Source organism: Anomalospiza imberbis, chromosome 11 (assembly GCF_031753505.1).
Source record: "Anomalospiza imberbis isolate Cuckoo-Finch-1a 21T00152 chromosome 11, ASM3175350v1, whole genome shotgun sequence".
NCBI classification, from domain to species: Eukaryota; Metazoa; Chordata; class Aves; order Passeriformes; family Viduidae; genus Anomalospiza; species Anomalospiza imberbis.
In genome coordinates, this window is record NC_089691.1 from 11,867,020 (window position 1) to 11,882,994 (window position 15,975).

Consider the following 15,975-nt stretch of genomic DNA (forward strand, 5'->3'; position numbering starts at 1 on the left):
ATTATAGGCTCTAAATAAAAATCCCCTAGTGCTTGATTGGTTAGTGTCTCTGACTCCTTAGGGCCACTGTAAATTGTGCTTTGCTGGTTATATAACTTATATTGTGTTGTGATCTTCATCCCATAGGAGAAGAGATTAGACAGGAATAATTTCATTCCTCAGCAAAAGAAACACTTCAGCAGAGGAGCTCAACAGCTGCTCAGCCATCTACGCTAGCTTTGTGCAATGTTTTCAGACCATTGATCCCAGCAGCCCAGTAGAAAAGAATTTTTCTGCCAGCTGTCTTCTGCTTCTGTGTTTTTGAGGGCTGGCTCAGGGGTGACACTGCAGAAGGGCCTGAGGAAGAGAGTGGAATACTGTTGTGAATGTGCTTTGCGGAAGAGGAAGTGGGCTCCGTATTCCTCTTTCACGGACCTGATTTTGTGACAGGGATGACAAAGCTGCCCCACTGCAGGCAGTGTGGGAAGTGACTGTGGCATGTGCAGATTTTCATACTGTCTTGGCCCCTTCATTTCATGGCATCCCAGGAGACGCTTAGGTTTCTAGCCTGGGCACAGTGACTGCTGTTTGCAAATGCAGCTCCTTATTTTGCAACACAAACACTCAGATGGGTTTTTTCAGCATGTCTGCATGAGCAACATAATGTTCCAGGAAGACTTTTAAGGAACTGCAGTTCAGAGCCAAATTCAGCAACTGCATTAGAAATGGGCAAGTCTTCTAAAGGCAAAAGAACCATGTTTGTATCCATTAGAGAAGAATTGGCTCTTAACATTGACAGAAACAGTTTGCCTTGTTAGCCAGAATTAACGACTGCTCTGATACATACCAGGTCATTTTGTTTGTCATCTCTGGAGTACAGAAAAGATTTCAAATGGCTTTAGCAAGATGACTGGTTGTCTGCTCCCTAGCAATAAGGCACAAATAATTTTAGTATAGAAAATTGACTGTTGCTTTTTTTTTCCTAACCAAGACAACAAACAATATATCTCTGTGTGCACAATTCTAAAAATATCTCATCTCTGCAAATGTGTCTCTTGATGTGGGAGGAGAATGCTTTCAGTTTGCTGCACTCTTTGTGTGAGGCAAGTGAATAAAAACTACCCAGCAAATGCTGAAAGGAAAATTATTTTCCTAACCTTGGAAGGGAAGAGGGAAGCTGATGGACTTGTGCCTTCAGGACAAGGCTCTCTTTTGGTCAGAGAGAGGCAGAATCCACCTGTAGTTCTTAGCTACATGCTTCATACATAAAACAGCCAGGGTAAGAGGTAATTCTGTTGGCTACCACATCTAGTTGTTGTATAATGTGCCTGTGTGGGAAAAACCAGTGTGTTCACTGCTTCTCTACTGGAGGTGCTAAAGAAGGGATGCCCAGGACTACTCTGATGTTGGTAAGGATAAGCATATGTTGAGCTGTATTTCAGGTTCTCAAAGAACATGAAAGTGGAAGCAGTGGTGACAGAGGATCTTCTCCTTTGAGTTCCTAATGGTTCCCATCTGATGTGAAAGCAATCTTCCTGGGAAAGACCATAGGCTTGTGTCAAACTGGTTTTTCTTGCAGTGGAAACCAGAGCTGTGGGGGAGGATGAGAGTGCACAGCTAAGGCTCAGTCAGGTGGACACTCAGACACTCAGCTCCAAGGTTTAGCTACAAAATAAGCACAGCAGCTGACCTAGATGGCAGCTTGATCAGAGTCAAGGGAGCAGGACCTTTGTCTCAAATCCTAGGACAGCTTACCCTCCTCTCCCCTGGCTCATGTGTCTCTGTCTTGGTCCAGTGCTCCCCACATGCAGCAAAATGAAGAGTAGGTACAGATGGAGGACAGAAATTTCACAGTGCCCTCTGTGCATCAGACTTGGTTTGGTTGAAGAATGGAAAGAAATTGGGGAAATCAAACAGGAACAAGCTCCCTTACTGTGATAAGTCTGTTCTGAGGGCAAGAAAGATGCTTTGTTGAGCAGGAATCAGCAGGATGATCTCTGAGGTGCTTCCTCTGTGTATTTGTTCTGCCAGTGGAACATTTGCTTTATGTGTTACTGACAATACAGGCACAGTCTGTTGACTTTTCCAGATGTTGATTGTCCTGCTTTGAAGATTCTTCCTGTTGTTTTAGTTGTTTGTGTGTCTGAATGGTGGATTAGATGTACTGCTTGTTAAACAAATAATTAAACACTGAGAGCTTTGAAATCCAGTCTGTTTAATTAATGAGCTTTGCTCACTTGATGAAAAAGATGTGTACTTAAATCATTACAAAACAGGTATAGTTTTTTAAGTAGTGAACTGTTATGACAATTTGAAGGGTTTACTATTCATTAATAATTTTTTCATTAAACCTTAAAAAGTCACCAAGCAGAAAATCAAGGCTTCACAGAACATTTGCTGTGTTGCCTTGTGTATTGTCTCCTGCAAATTCTCCATCTATGTGCTTTCTCCACACCCCTCCTCTGCAAAAGCATGCTGCCTTATAGTCTGGGATTTGAGTTAATTATTACTTTTAAATCTTGCTGAACCTTGGACCAAGGTCTGTGGTGATGCCCTGTGGTGCTGGTGCTGTACAAGTGCTGGGAAAAAAAAAAAAAAGCAGTCTGTGCTCAGAGGAGTTTCAGTAGAGCTCATAAATACAGGCATCAGCTGCCATGCCTTGTGACACACTTCATTAACTGCTGCACTGGCTGCTAAAGCTGAAACACTCTGGAAAACTGTATCTGCTGCATCTTGTGCTCTAAGTTTTGTCTCCAAGTCTGAATGTATTTTGTAAAGGGCAGAGAGGAAAGCAGAGGCAGGCAAGGGTCACTTCTCCCTGTCTGTGGGGTTTGGATATAAAATGAGCTGCTGAAGGGGTGTTTTCCTGTGGCACTGGGGTCTCAGGATAGGTTGGGGGCCATCATAGTGAGGTGCCCACCTGAGCAAGCAGCTGCAAGCTCAGGGAGATCGTGGGTGAGGGTTTAGGCTGGCACATTACACCTTGTGCACCAGAAGAACCATCCACATTTCTGTCACTGGCATCTCCCTCCTGTGGGCTCCAGACCCAGCATCATTCCTCTGTGTGGGCCACCTGCAGAGGGAAAGCATCTATGAGCATTTTTAATTATGTGTTTTATTCCCTAAGCCAGACAGCAAGCAGGACACAACTATGCTCATGTCTCTTACCAGCAGCATGACCTGTGGTGGGGTGAGAGCAAAAAAGGGTGAGGTAGGCTCACCTACACACGTCACAGTGTCCAACACCAGTGAGAGGTCCATTCCATCTCCAATTTTGGGCAGAAAATAGAAGCAGAGGACTTCAGGAATAAAAGAAATCTTTCCAAAAGCTAATAAACACATAATAGCTTCTTTTCCAAAAGCCATTTGGGTGTTTGCTTCAAATGGACCTATCAGATTCCAACAAGCTTATTGATGAACAAAGCAGTGAAATGAGAGGATCTTCAACCTGAGCTTGGCTGTGGGCTCTAGCACAAATCCTTCTGCTGCACACCACTGTCTGTGCTGTAATGAGCTGCTGCCACTGCTGTGGCAGTGCCAGTGCTAAAGCAGCAAAATCACCTTTTCTGGCCTACAACAGCTCTTTGGGAATTGAATCACATCATGCTCAGCTTGTTAAATCAAACGCTCCAGCACCAAGCCTTGCTAATGGCCCCTCTGCCATCATTAAGAGATTTCTTTGCAGTGTGGGACTCTGTGGTACCAGACCTGCTCCTCAGCTGTGTCTGGGAATCACTGAATTCACAGTGGTGGCACTTCTCACCTTTAACCACTGAAAACTCCTGACACTCCTCTGTTAGCACCATTGCAATTCAAAATGTGGCTGTGCTGAGGGAGTGGTCAGCCTGGAATTCCTGACCTAACCCCTGGCTCTGCCTGTTCCTGATTCTCCCACTCTAAAATCTTGGAGTTCCGCCTCTGTAGAGGAAAACAGATAGTACTGATAAATCCTGAGGCAGGAGTCAAGCCCTGCATTCCTCCTGATTGTTTCCACCATCAGTTGGCAGGGGAGAACATCTCATCCTACAGTGGTGGTGTTCTCACTACAACAAAAATGGATCCAAACCATCCCCTTTCTCCCAAAGCTGGAAATACCAAAATATGTGAAAAGCCAAGATACAAATTCTTCCTGAAAAATTACTGTTCCCTAGGCAGATTTCTCCTGTCCTCTTTGTTTTATGACTTTTCCATAATAAATAGGGGGCAAAGGCTGAAAAAACAACATGGTGTATAATTTCTGCTTTCCCGTGACTGTAAGCTTTAAGGAACAGCACTGAAATTGGTGAATTTACAGCACCATAGCTGAACTCAACATCTGACCTGCACTCCCATCACCTCATTTTCCATAGCAAAATATTCCTGCTGAAGGTCAAAGGGTCAATTCAGTCCTCACCTGAGCATCCAGGGTCAGGCTCCACTTTTGTCAGGAGGGTTGAGCACTTGGAAAGAGAACAAATATGTATGGTGTGCAGCTTCTGTAAAAGTCAGTGTTTAGAACAAAACCAGTGCAGGTATCTGAGGGTGGACAGGGTGTGCTGCCACACTCACCCATCCCCGCGGCGCCTCCGAGGGCTGCGTGCTGAGGCACCCCACAGTGTGCAGGGACAGGCACTGCCAAGCTCTCCTCTCTGCCTGATACTCTGCTGGTCTTCTTTACTGCATTTAAGGACTACTGATATGACCCCACAGCCCCAGCAAAAAAGCATCATGCTGGTGGAGACCCAGCCCAGGCCCCCTCATCAGGCTGAGTCTGCCCAACAAGCCCAGAGCTGGGCTACTTAATTGTGGTAGCACATTTCTCCACATTTATTTCTTCAGGCAGTTCCCATTTGGCTTTGAATGAAGGGAAAGGAGTGTCAAGTTGGACTGCTTTTTATTTACATGTTTTTCAGGATATCTCCAGTCTGAACAGGACGTAACCTTTTTTTGAGGCATGTGAGCCAATGTCAGCTGAAGAGCCTGGCTGCTTTGGAGTGGTTTTCAAAAGCCAGCCCCACAGCATGAGAGAATATGGGATTTGAGGAATGAAGGGACTTGTAGAAGTATGTATTTCCAGGGTCACAGGCTCTGTTATGCAGGCAGAGTCATACTTACATGGTTATAACAGACTCCCCAGACACTTCACACCTTCAAATACTTAGTTGCTGAACTCTCAGCTTTGTCTTCCTGTGCAGGCAGTCAGTATTACTTTATCCAGAGATGTGTAGCTTTGGAAGATCTATAATCATAGGTGGACTCGCACTCTGAAGTCATGCTGACAGGACTGGCTGAGTTTGTTGTTCTTGACTCCAGGGGCAGAGCCACAGTCTGAGCATGCTCATGCTTAAAATAGAGGGAAGAATTTAATAACTGTGACATACTGGGCCAGATGATCAAGCCTTTATTCAGATTTTGTTTGAGTGAAGTATGCTATTTTGCAGTGCTGTGTTTGGTTGGAAATGGATGCTTTAACTTCCTAATTCTAGATTTGCAACTTGAAAATATGTGGTTTGGATTCTCACTTTTAAAGCCTCGTGGAAAGGGTGCCTGCAATTAGGTCAGTACACACAACCTGAAATGATCTCTGAGCCACTGCACACACACACTACTAGCAGTGAACCACACAAGCTGGGTGTGAAGACAGATAGATGGGAAACAGTTTAAAAGCTTTTGGATGCTGAGTGTGCTGTGGGGATGTGCACCAGCAGTCACAGCTCTGTGCACTGCACCTCACAGTGCCCTGCTGAAACTGGGGGCCCCTGTGGGAATGCTGTGATGAGGAGCTCATGGAGCTGTGATTCTTGGACACTTCTCTGTTGTCACCCGTGGCGTTGTGTCACTTGGGTGTGGAGCAGTCTCTGGTTGGTTCCAGTTGCTAGGGGAAAGTGGTTCCCCTCCTCTTGCACCCCGTTTTGCCACTGGCACTGTGGAATCACTACAGCAGATTCATTCCCAGCAAAACCCAAAGCTTTACATCAAGGATGAACCTGACCTTTCATTCTTAATAGCTCTAAATGCAAAAGATCAGAGAAAAACATGTCAATATTCTTGACTGTATCAATGTTTGGTTGTGCAAATATCTCTCATCTAATAGAAGGGGTCTTAGTTCCTCACCCTGAAGCTTTCTCAGCTGGGGAATTCAAACTTGAAATATACTCATTCACTGGGGGAACAAGTTTAGTTTCTTGGAGGGGAAGAATGGAAAATAGTAAAATAGAAGACCATGACCTAGCAATGACCCCTGGTTAACCTTGTGCAAGGGGCAGGGATAATATGAAAGCAAAGACTTGCATGGCTTTCCTGTCCCACACGTGCAGACAAACTGCTGCTCAGGCTCTGTGCCATCTGAGTGGGGAACAGCAGTTTAGTATTTTAAAACTGGGGTTAACACTGGCTCATGAAGTTATTAATAAAAAATCCTGGGAAAATTCAAAGAGGAGCTTGTCACAGCGTTGCACAGGTATTTCTTGGATTCCGCAATCATTGCTTTGACTGTTACAAGCAGTGTCACTGTTATGTGGTAGGAGCAGGGGAAATACTTCACACTGAGAGCCAAGGAGGCTTTCCAGACCTCCCTCTGTCTCATCCAAAAATAGACCAAAGACTCACAGTTCCAGAGCAAGGAGTCATGGCCCATTTACAGACCTGGGCCATGGGGGGCTGCTGTCTCTGCTTGCACAGCTGTCTGAGCACTGGAGAGGAGAGACCAGAAGCAAGTGAGGCAGCACTGGAGAGAAAAAAGCCTGAAGTGCAGAGCTCTGAAAGGGAAAATGTTCCTCTCTCTGGACTGTTCAACTCATATTAACCTGCTACAATTGGAGTTGAATAATAGGCAGATAACACATTTGAGGACCATAAAGTGAGTGGACTGAATGTGTATAAAAGTTGTAATAAGCTCACTTTCCATCTGTAACAAAAACCAATTTAAAGTCAATAGTTCCTCTAGCCACACACATGGTTTCACTTCTGGAGATTATCATGACTTGTATTTTAATTTGCTCTTCTATTTGTTTCTGGTCACTGATCCATGGAGGATGTTTGCTGCACCATATTCTGGCAGGAACTGGAGTGTGTGCATGGAAAGCAGGACTGGTAAAACACTATTTATAATTGATCAGCATGATGTGTATGGGTTTTTTTGGCAGCCAGGGTGGCTCGTTGCAGCCTTCACTGCCAAAAGACCCAACCATGGAGACCACCTGACAAAAAAATGAGTTTGGGGTTCAGTTTTTCCTAGATGGAGTGAATTTAAACCAGCTTTTTATTAGAAGTTCTGCCTAATTTGCAAGGTGATTTTTTTGGGTGGCTTACAAGAAAGTTGAGACCTACTTGATTCCCACTGGTATGACCACTGCCAGCAGATGTGACTGACTACCTTTGAGACTGTGTCAGGGGTGCTTTTCTTTGCTGATCACTGCAAGGGGAACCATCCAGCATGTCAACAATTATCAGCTTCACCTCCTTTAACAAGTCATTGTCCCTTTGTGTCTATAAATGTGCCTCAGTGCCCAGTGGAGAAGGCCTAAGGAGACACCCAGCAGGAGGGAGATGTTTAAGGCCCCCATACCCTAACCCATACGAGTGGGATGCATTTTCCCCTTCACAGTTTTCCTTAACAACATGCATGGAACAGAAACAAGCAAAGGGCTGTTTCTAAGGACAAATCCTATTTGTGATAGACAATGACATGCATGTGTGGTCAGGTAAGCATGCAAACTGCTTCCCCAAGGTGGCATTAATTTCAAGCCTTTGCAAGCTCAAAATTGCCTGGGGCTGTGTTGGTGGTGATGCTGGCTCCACCTCTGCCAGGGATGCCACTGTTCCCATGGCAACTCACCATCTCCCATTTTAATCATCCCCTTCCCTTCCATTAGGCAAGATAATTCCCAGACACAGCATGAGGAAGCAGTGTCCAGCTGTGGTACAGTTTGCATTAACACTTGTTTAAGAGGAGGTTGCCACTGGATGCTTGCCTCTGCAAGCCTGCTTGATGCAGGCTGTTGCAGCCTCCATCACTTGACCCCTTACCTCACACAGAGGAGGTTTCCAGCCCACCCCGCACTGCAGGGTATCATGACAAAAAGCAGGACTGTGAAGTTTATGCACATTCAGGCCCTGGAAAAGGCAGTGTCCATGGTCTATTAAGTTTATAGCAACTGTATCTAGTCTTCAGAATCTTTCTGTTTCTGGCCAAGATGCTACACAGCAATTACAGCTGCACAGTGAGCCACCAGACCCAAAGCATATGATCCCTGAGGCAAATCCCCATTTCCCAGGATGCAGTGACCCATCAGCAAGGCAAGACAGCCCTTCCTCACCCTGATGTTGGCAGTGGCAAGAAGTAAATTGGTACTCTTAGCTTTGAAGAGCAGATAGAAACATGGGGGAACAGAAGTCCAAATTTATAGGCCTCTTGCAATCCCTTAACGTTCTATGATTCTGTGATGTTTATTTAAAAAGTCAGGTCATGGACAGTATGGCACTTGACAGCTCTGTGCAGTTTCCTTTGCATTTCTGCAGCACTTTTTCTGTTGAGAGACGACTGCAGGAGAAGGTCAAGTTAGGACAGAAACAGTCCAACAGGCTTATTTCTGCCAGGCCCTTTCTTGACTGTAACCACTGCTTCAAATGACCTAGCTGTGTGCTCTGCTTTCCCCTGCAGTTGGCCATGGGCAGAGCGAGGGTGATCGTATGGTTGTCTCAGATTTCCACGTCTTCATCAGGGACAGCTTGCAGCACATTGATCTCATGAGGAAAGAGCACCCCAAACTGCCTGTTCTCATCCTGGGGCATTCCATGGTAAGCACCATCCCCTACCCCTCCCAGCAGCACAAGACATGTGTCATAGTCTGGTGGTACTCATGGGGATGGCAGGAAAGAACTCATTCCACAGCAGCAAAACAAAACTACAAAGAACCTTCCCTTCCACTTCATTCACTGATTGATTTGCCAGCATGCTACAACCCTGAGATTTGCCTTGAGTAAGGACAGTCCTTAACTTTTCTACCCCCACCATGGCCCTAATTAGCCATTTGCAAGGAGAAGCCTGTTTTTTAACATGACCATTCATTCCTTTGGCTATGTGGTAAGTCTCCCCAGCTCCCTGCAGCATCGAGTTTCCCCTTTCATTTTAACCAGTAACCAGGAGGTTAAGCCCTCCAAGGCTTTGTGAGCAGCATGGGGATGAAGCATGAAAATACCCTGTAGCCTTATTCTGTTAAACAACCTAACAGGAAAATGTACCAGGGATTAAGGCTGCAAAAACAAAGGCACTGATTTGGTGAACAGATCTGAAGCCTGATTCTGACAGCACGGGCCAAATCCCTTTATTCAAGCTAACAGTATTCCCACTGATGTCATTGATCTGCCCTCCCTGCCTTCCCAGAGGAGAGGAAAATGAATAAGTACTTTGGGATTCAGTCCATGCTCACATAAATAAGTGTTCTGGCATAGGAAGGCATGGCATGCTCTGAAGGGCTCCCGTGCTCCAGAGCCACTGTGTAACAAGGAGCAACTTCCCAGTGAGATCTTTGAAATGCTTCTCGCTGCTGCTCCATTTAACAAGCCCCTGGTTCTCCAGAAGTGTGGAAGTTCACCAAATATTTCCCTTGGCAACTAATCCCCTGCAAACTTTCCCAAGCAAGCCCACCGGATCCCTTCCATCTGCACCCCTCGCCATCCGCCCGTCCTCGTGCGGGACGGCTCAGCCTGGCTCTCATTTAGCTCTGGACCAGGGGCTGGGTATTTGCTGCCAGGCCCTTGGCATAGCACTGTGGGGCTGGAGGGGCTGGGGACACTGGGGAGGAGAATATTTAATTCCCATTAATTAGTGAAGATTTTCACATGCCTTTGGCAGCATTGCTGTTGCCCAGGTTACCAGTGGCACAGCACGGAGCGAGCCCGGCTTCACAGCATCTTCTCCGTGCAGCACCAGTCTGTCAGGCTGATAAACCTCAAAAAATTTTTCAAGTCCCACCCGAACTACCACTTCAGACATGTGGCAAGCACATTCAACATCTACAACACAGACATTTTCTTCTTCTCAGTCCTTTAAAGTAAGGAGGACACAAGGCATCCCAGGGAGCTGATGGACGTTGCATGGAGAGTTGAGTTCAATGTGACGTGAGGGTTTATAGCATGAGAACAGAAACCAGATCTCTTCTACCTCACAAAAACCAGACACTTCCAGTGCTTCTACTCCTCCAGCCTTCCTTGCTGACCACACTGCACTCTCAGTGGGGCAGAAGTAATTGCTTGCTTGGACTAAACCTCTTCCAGTAACAGGATTACTATACAAACAAGATGTTGGCACCTGTATTAAGCTGTGGGCTATTATTTTGCATTGCAGGGGGGAGCCATCTCCATTCTGACAGCTAGTGAGCGACCCAGTGAGTTTTCAGGCATGCTGTTAATCTCTCCTTTAGTGGTAGCCAGCCCAGAAGTCGCTACTCCCATCAAGGTAAGAGCAAACCCGCGTTGCACATGGTCACCTTGCTCTTCTGCAGAAGGAAAAGTGTTAAGACCTCTGGCCTTGAAATGCAAAACCCTGCAAAATCTGTGCCACCCAGATGCCAGTCAATACTTTTCTTCTAAGTGCCTCCCCCACAGTTCTACCTACTTTTCAGAGGGGAAGTGAATCCTGAACCTGTCCAAAAAAACCTATTTAAGCAAGAGTTGGGTACTGGTGGTAGCAGACTGTGCTTTCTTCACCTCACCCCGTGGCAGCCCACACAATGCTGTCCTTTCCCTTCCTCTCCTACAGCTTTCTTCCTGACTCATGCAGAGTCTGGTATAGTTGAAACACAGGCTGCTGGCTAAGTCAGGCCAGGGTTATTTTTGGCATTTGGGGGATGACCAATTTCTGAACAGAACTAGAGCTCCTCAGTCTCAGAAATCCTTAATGAGCCTCAACAGAGGCTTCCAGCTAAAGCATCACTGCCCCACCTGCATCCCATTTGGCTTGGTACCATAACTGGTTCTTGTCCAGACCATCTCTTTTGGTTTGCATTTAGGCTTCATCCCCCCTCCCATTTACATTGCCCTCCAGAGCTGTTTCTGATCCACAGTTGCATTGCCCAGTTCACCCTTCCCCAGGGAAGTTCTGCAAAGCAACTGAGCCTCAGTTCTCTCCTCCTTTTTGCATTCTAAAAAGAATAAACAACAATCCTAAAAGAAGCTGGAAGCAAAGGGAAGGAGCAGCTAAACCAGCACGAAGGACAGAGCCTTTCATTCCCACAGGACTCCTTCCTTTATCTTCTCTCCTTAGACACTTCTCCTAGGGCTAGCTTCTTGTTTTAATTTACTTCTAAGCTATTTCTCCTTTTTTTTTCTTCTGTGAGAGATGACACAGATTGCCTCAGCTTTCAGTATAATCCTGTCCCACTTTCTGCTGTAGCCAAAGCCATCTAGGGACCTCACAAATCATTACAAGCACCAAAGGGTGCTTTCTAATCACCTGTTTTCCACTGAAAAAAAATGCATTAAGACCTCTAGCCTTAAGATGCAGGACCCTGCTGAGATCTGCACCACCTGGATGCCAGTCAATATTTTCCAAGTGCTTTCCCAGAGTCCTACCTAATTTTAAGAGTAGAAGTGAATCCTGAAGTCATCCAGCCCAAGTAAACTTATTAAATAGGAGCCAGAGTACCAAAGTCTGGTTTTAGGAGCTGGTTACTGATTCTTCATGGGGGAGGCTACATCTGGCATAAGTGTCCTGTGAGCACCAGTGCCCCTGCTTTTTCTTACCTGGGAAAGCAAAAAAGAATAATAATTAATAAAAAATAATGAACAGTCTGAATATGAGAGAGACTGTTAGCCTTTTCTTTCTAATCAAGGGAAATAGAGAAAGATTGCTAGGGTTTTGCTAGATGCTAAACCCTTTCTGAAACAAAGACTCACCAGTTCTGTGGGAACTAGCATTACTGTAGTCTGGTTTGTTGCAGATCTGTACCAGATGTTGCTTTATCTCCCTGTAAGAAATAAATGTAATGATGCATTACTTAGGTAGGAAATCCTTTTCTCTAACTGACATATTTTGGAAGTTTTTATATGGTCTCTTTCCTAGAAAGACTCTCACATGCAGTATTACAAGAGCACAGTCAGTTTCTTTCTCTTTCAAATCTTTTGTTGCATCTCAAACCTGATAAAAAATTAATTATTCCTGAAACAGCTCTGCTCTGTCACACTCAGTTGAAATCATTTTGGGAGTTGAAGAGGTATTTGCAAGAGGAAGGATTGAAAACAAGCAGAGTATTCCTGCATTAGCCACAATTTCCCATAAAGCTGTGTGGTTTTTTTCCTCTGAGAGTCAAAAAACATTTCATGGTGATTGTGCTTCTGAGGAACAAAGGCTTAGTTTTCCCTTGGAACTGGTACGACTTCTCAGCCCTGGGCCATTTCCCAAGGACCATTGCATTCATCCCTTTGCTGGGGAAGTTTCCAGCTGAGCAAGAATTTACCTTGGCCTGAACAAACGAGGGCTCAAGACAACAATAACAGAGAGCCAGATGACACACAGGGTCCTTCAGACGCTCTTTAGAAATACCTTCCCTGGCTGCTGAGCCAGCCCTGGCAGCACCAGAGGCACAGCATTTTTGCAGGCTTTGTGAAGGAAGATCAAGTGCTGCTCTTTGCAGAAACAATTTCACCACTGCCCCAAAAATCCTGTGTCCTGATGGAAGCATCCAGCTGCAAATTCAGTAGAGCGAAAGGGATCTTGTTGCCTTCCCCCTTTTCTTTTCAACTGACCTGGACAAAATTCAGCTCTGAATCTTTGCAGTTTCAAAGGCTGCAGAGACAGGAGTCACGTATGCTGGCAAAGGGCAGAGCAGGGGTGAAAGAGCATCTCCCATTACATTTCTGCTACTGAATGCTTTGAAATCAGATGGGCAGGACAACCCCTTAGGAAATACTCCCTGGTGTCTAATCCTGTACTGACCCTCAGCCTATTGTTTAAGGACTCACTACACAATATTCTCTCTTTACCTTTTGTGTTTTCCATTTTGCCTCTTGCTGATCTATTGCTTTCTAACCTGACTGGTTACTGTCAGGTTAGACTTGCTCACTGTCTTTCAGCCTGAATTTGCACCCAGTAACACTGCAAAGGACTTTTCCTAAGGTGTAATCAAAGTGAAAGAAAGTACTATATTAATTTTTGTTGTTGTTGTTGCTTTATTCCTTTATTCTGTTCAGTTTAGCAGAGATGACAGTCATCAGGTTCAGAGTCCATAATCCTGCCTAGGATACATGGAGGGGCATAGCTTAAATCACCACTGCCTGGAGTCAACATGAAATGAGGAAAGCCCCATTCCTTCATGGATCATCATAAACTCATACCTGCATTGTTGTGTAGTAAAAACTAACTTTGCTGACACAATGTCATAGCTAGTGAGGGGCTCAGTATACTGGCAGACAGTGACACTGGTTCTTACTCATGTCTACCCCAAGGTACACACATGTTCCCAAACCTGCTGTGAATCTTCACTGCTCTTCACTCCTCAGTGACTTTGACTTCAACCTTGTGTTATTCCTCTAATATCGTAATTAATCTGTCATGTGTCATCTGTGATCTGAAGTGCCAGGGAGTGCTTCAGAAATGATTAGGTGTCTGTAGAAACAGAGAGCATAGGTGGCAGCCTACCTCCAAGTGTTAGCTGTGAACACCACAGGGCCATAAACCGTACCAAAGAACACTGTGTATTTTCTGACTTAAGCAGTGATCACTTAATTAAAGGCAGCTATCAAAGATCAGAGCAGAACTCTGATATCAATGTGCTTGTAGTGCTATTGAAACAAAAGATGTTACCCTTTCTTCTATGAGCAGTTTCCAGCCTGGGCTGCTCAATGCTTTTGTGTGTGGTTCCCAGGAGACTGTGTGAGCAATGGATTCCCTTAGCCAATGCATGCACACTTGGCTGTTGTTTATTTACAGGTTCCCTGGAGAATATGCTTATCAAAACGAGTGCAGCCTAGGCAACTGCTGCAGATGGCACCCAACATCCCTTATGCACTGCAGCCCGAGATCAGAGCTGTGGCAGCAAGGAAAGGGCAATAAAACACCAAAACCCAGCCCTCTAAGAGCTGGAAATGACCTTTCCTATCAACGTACTTAACTGAGCCCTTTCAGAAATTAACTTAAGAATGAGGAAAAGCCACAGTACAATGAAGTTGTGCTGCTGCATGTGGACGGACAGCTGACGGCATTTCAGTCTAGCACACCCACTCCTTGCTCCCAGGAGCAGTTTAAACACTTTCCTCGTTAAGATAAATATTTTAAATATAGGACAGATCTTTCTCCAGAGTTAGTTGACAATTCTCAACTGTTTAACTCCTGTGCTGATTTCCATCAGCTCAGGATTTGGGCCTCTATGTTCCCTCTCTTCCTCTAACTGGCTCTTTGACCGCTCCCTTTCCTCTCCCACAGGTTTTTGCAGCAAAAGTGCTCAACTTTGTGCTCCCAAACCTATCACTGGGGTCGATAGATCCAAATGCAATTTCCCGGAACAAGAAAGAGGTGAGAACCTTAATTCCATTTTAACTCACTGTATAGTTGGTATCTTGTCCCAGTCCTGCCATTTTTCTTTTAGAAAAACCCACAAGTGTTTTGCTAGATCAGGAGAGCAAAATCTGTGCTGGTGTGGAAAGGTGACATATCTCTGAAGCCAGTGGAACTGACTGCTCACAGAAGACTGGGAAACCAGCTGCTCCTCCCTGAGGTGTGCCTTGCACCCACAGCTGCTCTGGGTACCAGACATGACAGAGAGCTACAGGTGCAGGGTGAAGCACGTGGGAGCCATGTCTTTGTCTCTGCTGCACCACCACCATTCATTGCAGCAGCAAAACCCAACTCAGGTAGCAAACACACTGCTAAAGTCAACTTTTCCACCCCTGCTCTTTGCAGTGAAATCATGCAAAACCCTACAGTCCTAGAGATTTCTTTTCCTGCTTCCAAACCAGGATCACATTGTGCCAGATACATTCAAGCAGAGGACAAGAGCATGCTTGAACCAAACAACTTGTTCCAAGGTCTCCTGGATCACACTCTGACTCTGCTACAGCCTTCCCAAACAAATGATATATCCATGCTGCACCCAAGAATAATACTTCAAGGAGCTGCAATTGAAGCAGCTGTTGTAACAGCACAGCTCCAGCCTCACCATTGTGAATGTGCACGGAACTGTCCTGGGGATGAGTTTTTATGGTGCCACAATAGCCTGGGACTGGTCTTCCACTCACTCTCACTCCTGGTAATAACTGTGTCAGCCTGCTCATGCCATCACTGCACAAACAGGTGCAGTTGCAACTGCTGCAACACCACCTAGAGAGGGTTCTTCCTTCTCACCATTGTGGGAGGAGTGAAAGGAGATGGAAACCATAAGTGCATGAAGGTGCTTGGGCTAGACCCAGAACTTGGTGCATTTCAGAAAGTACCATTTTTTCTTGAATTATAGAAAATGGCACTCAAGGGTATCTCAAGAGCTGTGCTGGTGCAAAGTGGTCACTCGTTCCTGTGCTCCCACACCAGCTCCCATCTCACTGACAGATGCTGTAATTTTCCCTGCTGTTCATGCAATGGTTCATACCTTAACTAGGAATTAATAGATTGCATTTGTCTGGGGAGGCAGCTCGACCAGCATTAGAATTGAAGCTGAAAGGATCAAGGGCAAAGACAGTGCCAACATCTGTGTGCGTGCAGTGCATTTGGCCTCGGCATATCCCACATCTTTGGCTCACCTATTCAGAAAACTGGAAAGCAAAGAGATTCCCAGAATAGCCTCAAGGCTCAGGGTTGTTTCTTGGCACTGCCAGAGGGGTTTTTGTTCCAATGACTTTCAGTTCACTTATCCTTGAATAGAGCATAAGATTTCACTGTGTTGGAGGTGGAAAGATCCAAGGAGCTGAGGAAAAGAACACAGGACTAGTGTGGAGTGAGATCATGTGCATCCGCTGATGCACCATGTGACATATGCTCCAAAGTACCATATGAGGCTGCACAAAATATATGCTTGGGAAGAAGGC

At 45.5% G+C, this 15,975-nt stretch overlaps 1 protein-coding gene across 4 annotated transcripts in view; it reads left to right on the forward strand.

Moving 5' to 3' along the window:
* The window catches only part of MGLL (monoglyceride lipase), a 102,887-nt gene that overhangs the window by 77,606 nt on the left and 9,306 nt on the right, over window positions 1-15,975 (forward strand). For all 4 annotated transcript variants that reach the window (XM_068201943.1, XM_068201944.1, XM_068201946.1 and 1 more), the window contains exons 4-6: window positions 8,621-8,757; window positions 10,307-10,417; window positions 14,381-14,470. In XM_068201943.1, the coding sequence (XP_068058044.1) occupies window positions 8,621-8,757; window positions 10,307-10,417; window positions 14,381-14,470 (338 nt within the window). The remainder of the gene's footprint in view (window positions 1-8,620; window positions 8,758-10,306; window positions 10,418-14,380; window positions 14,471-15,975) is intronic.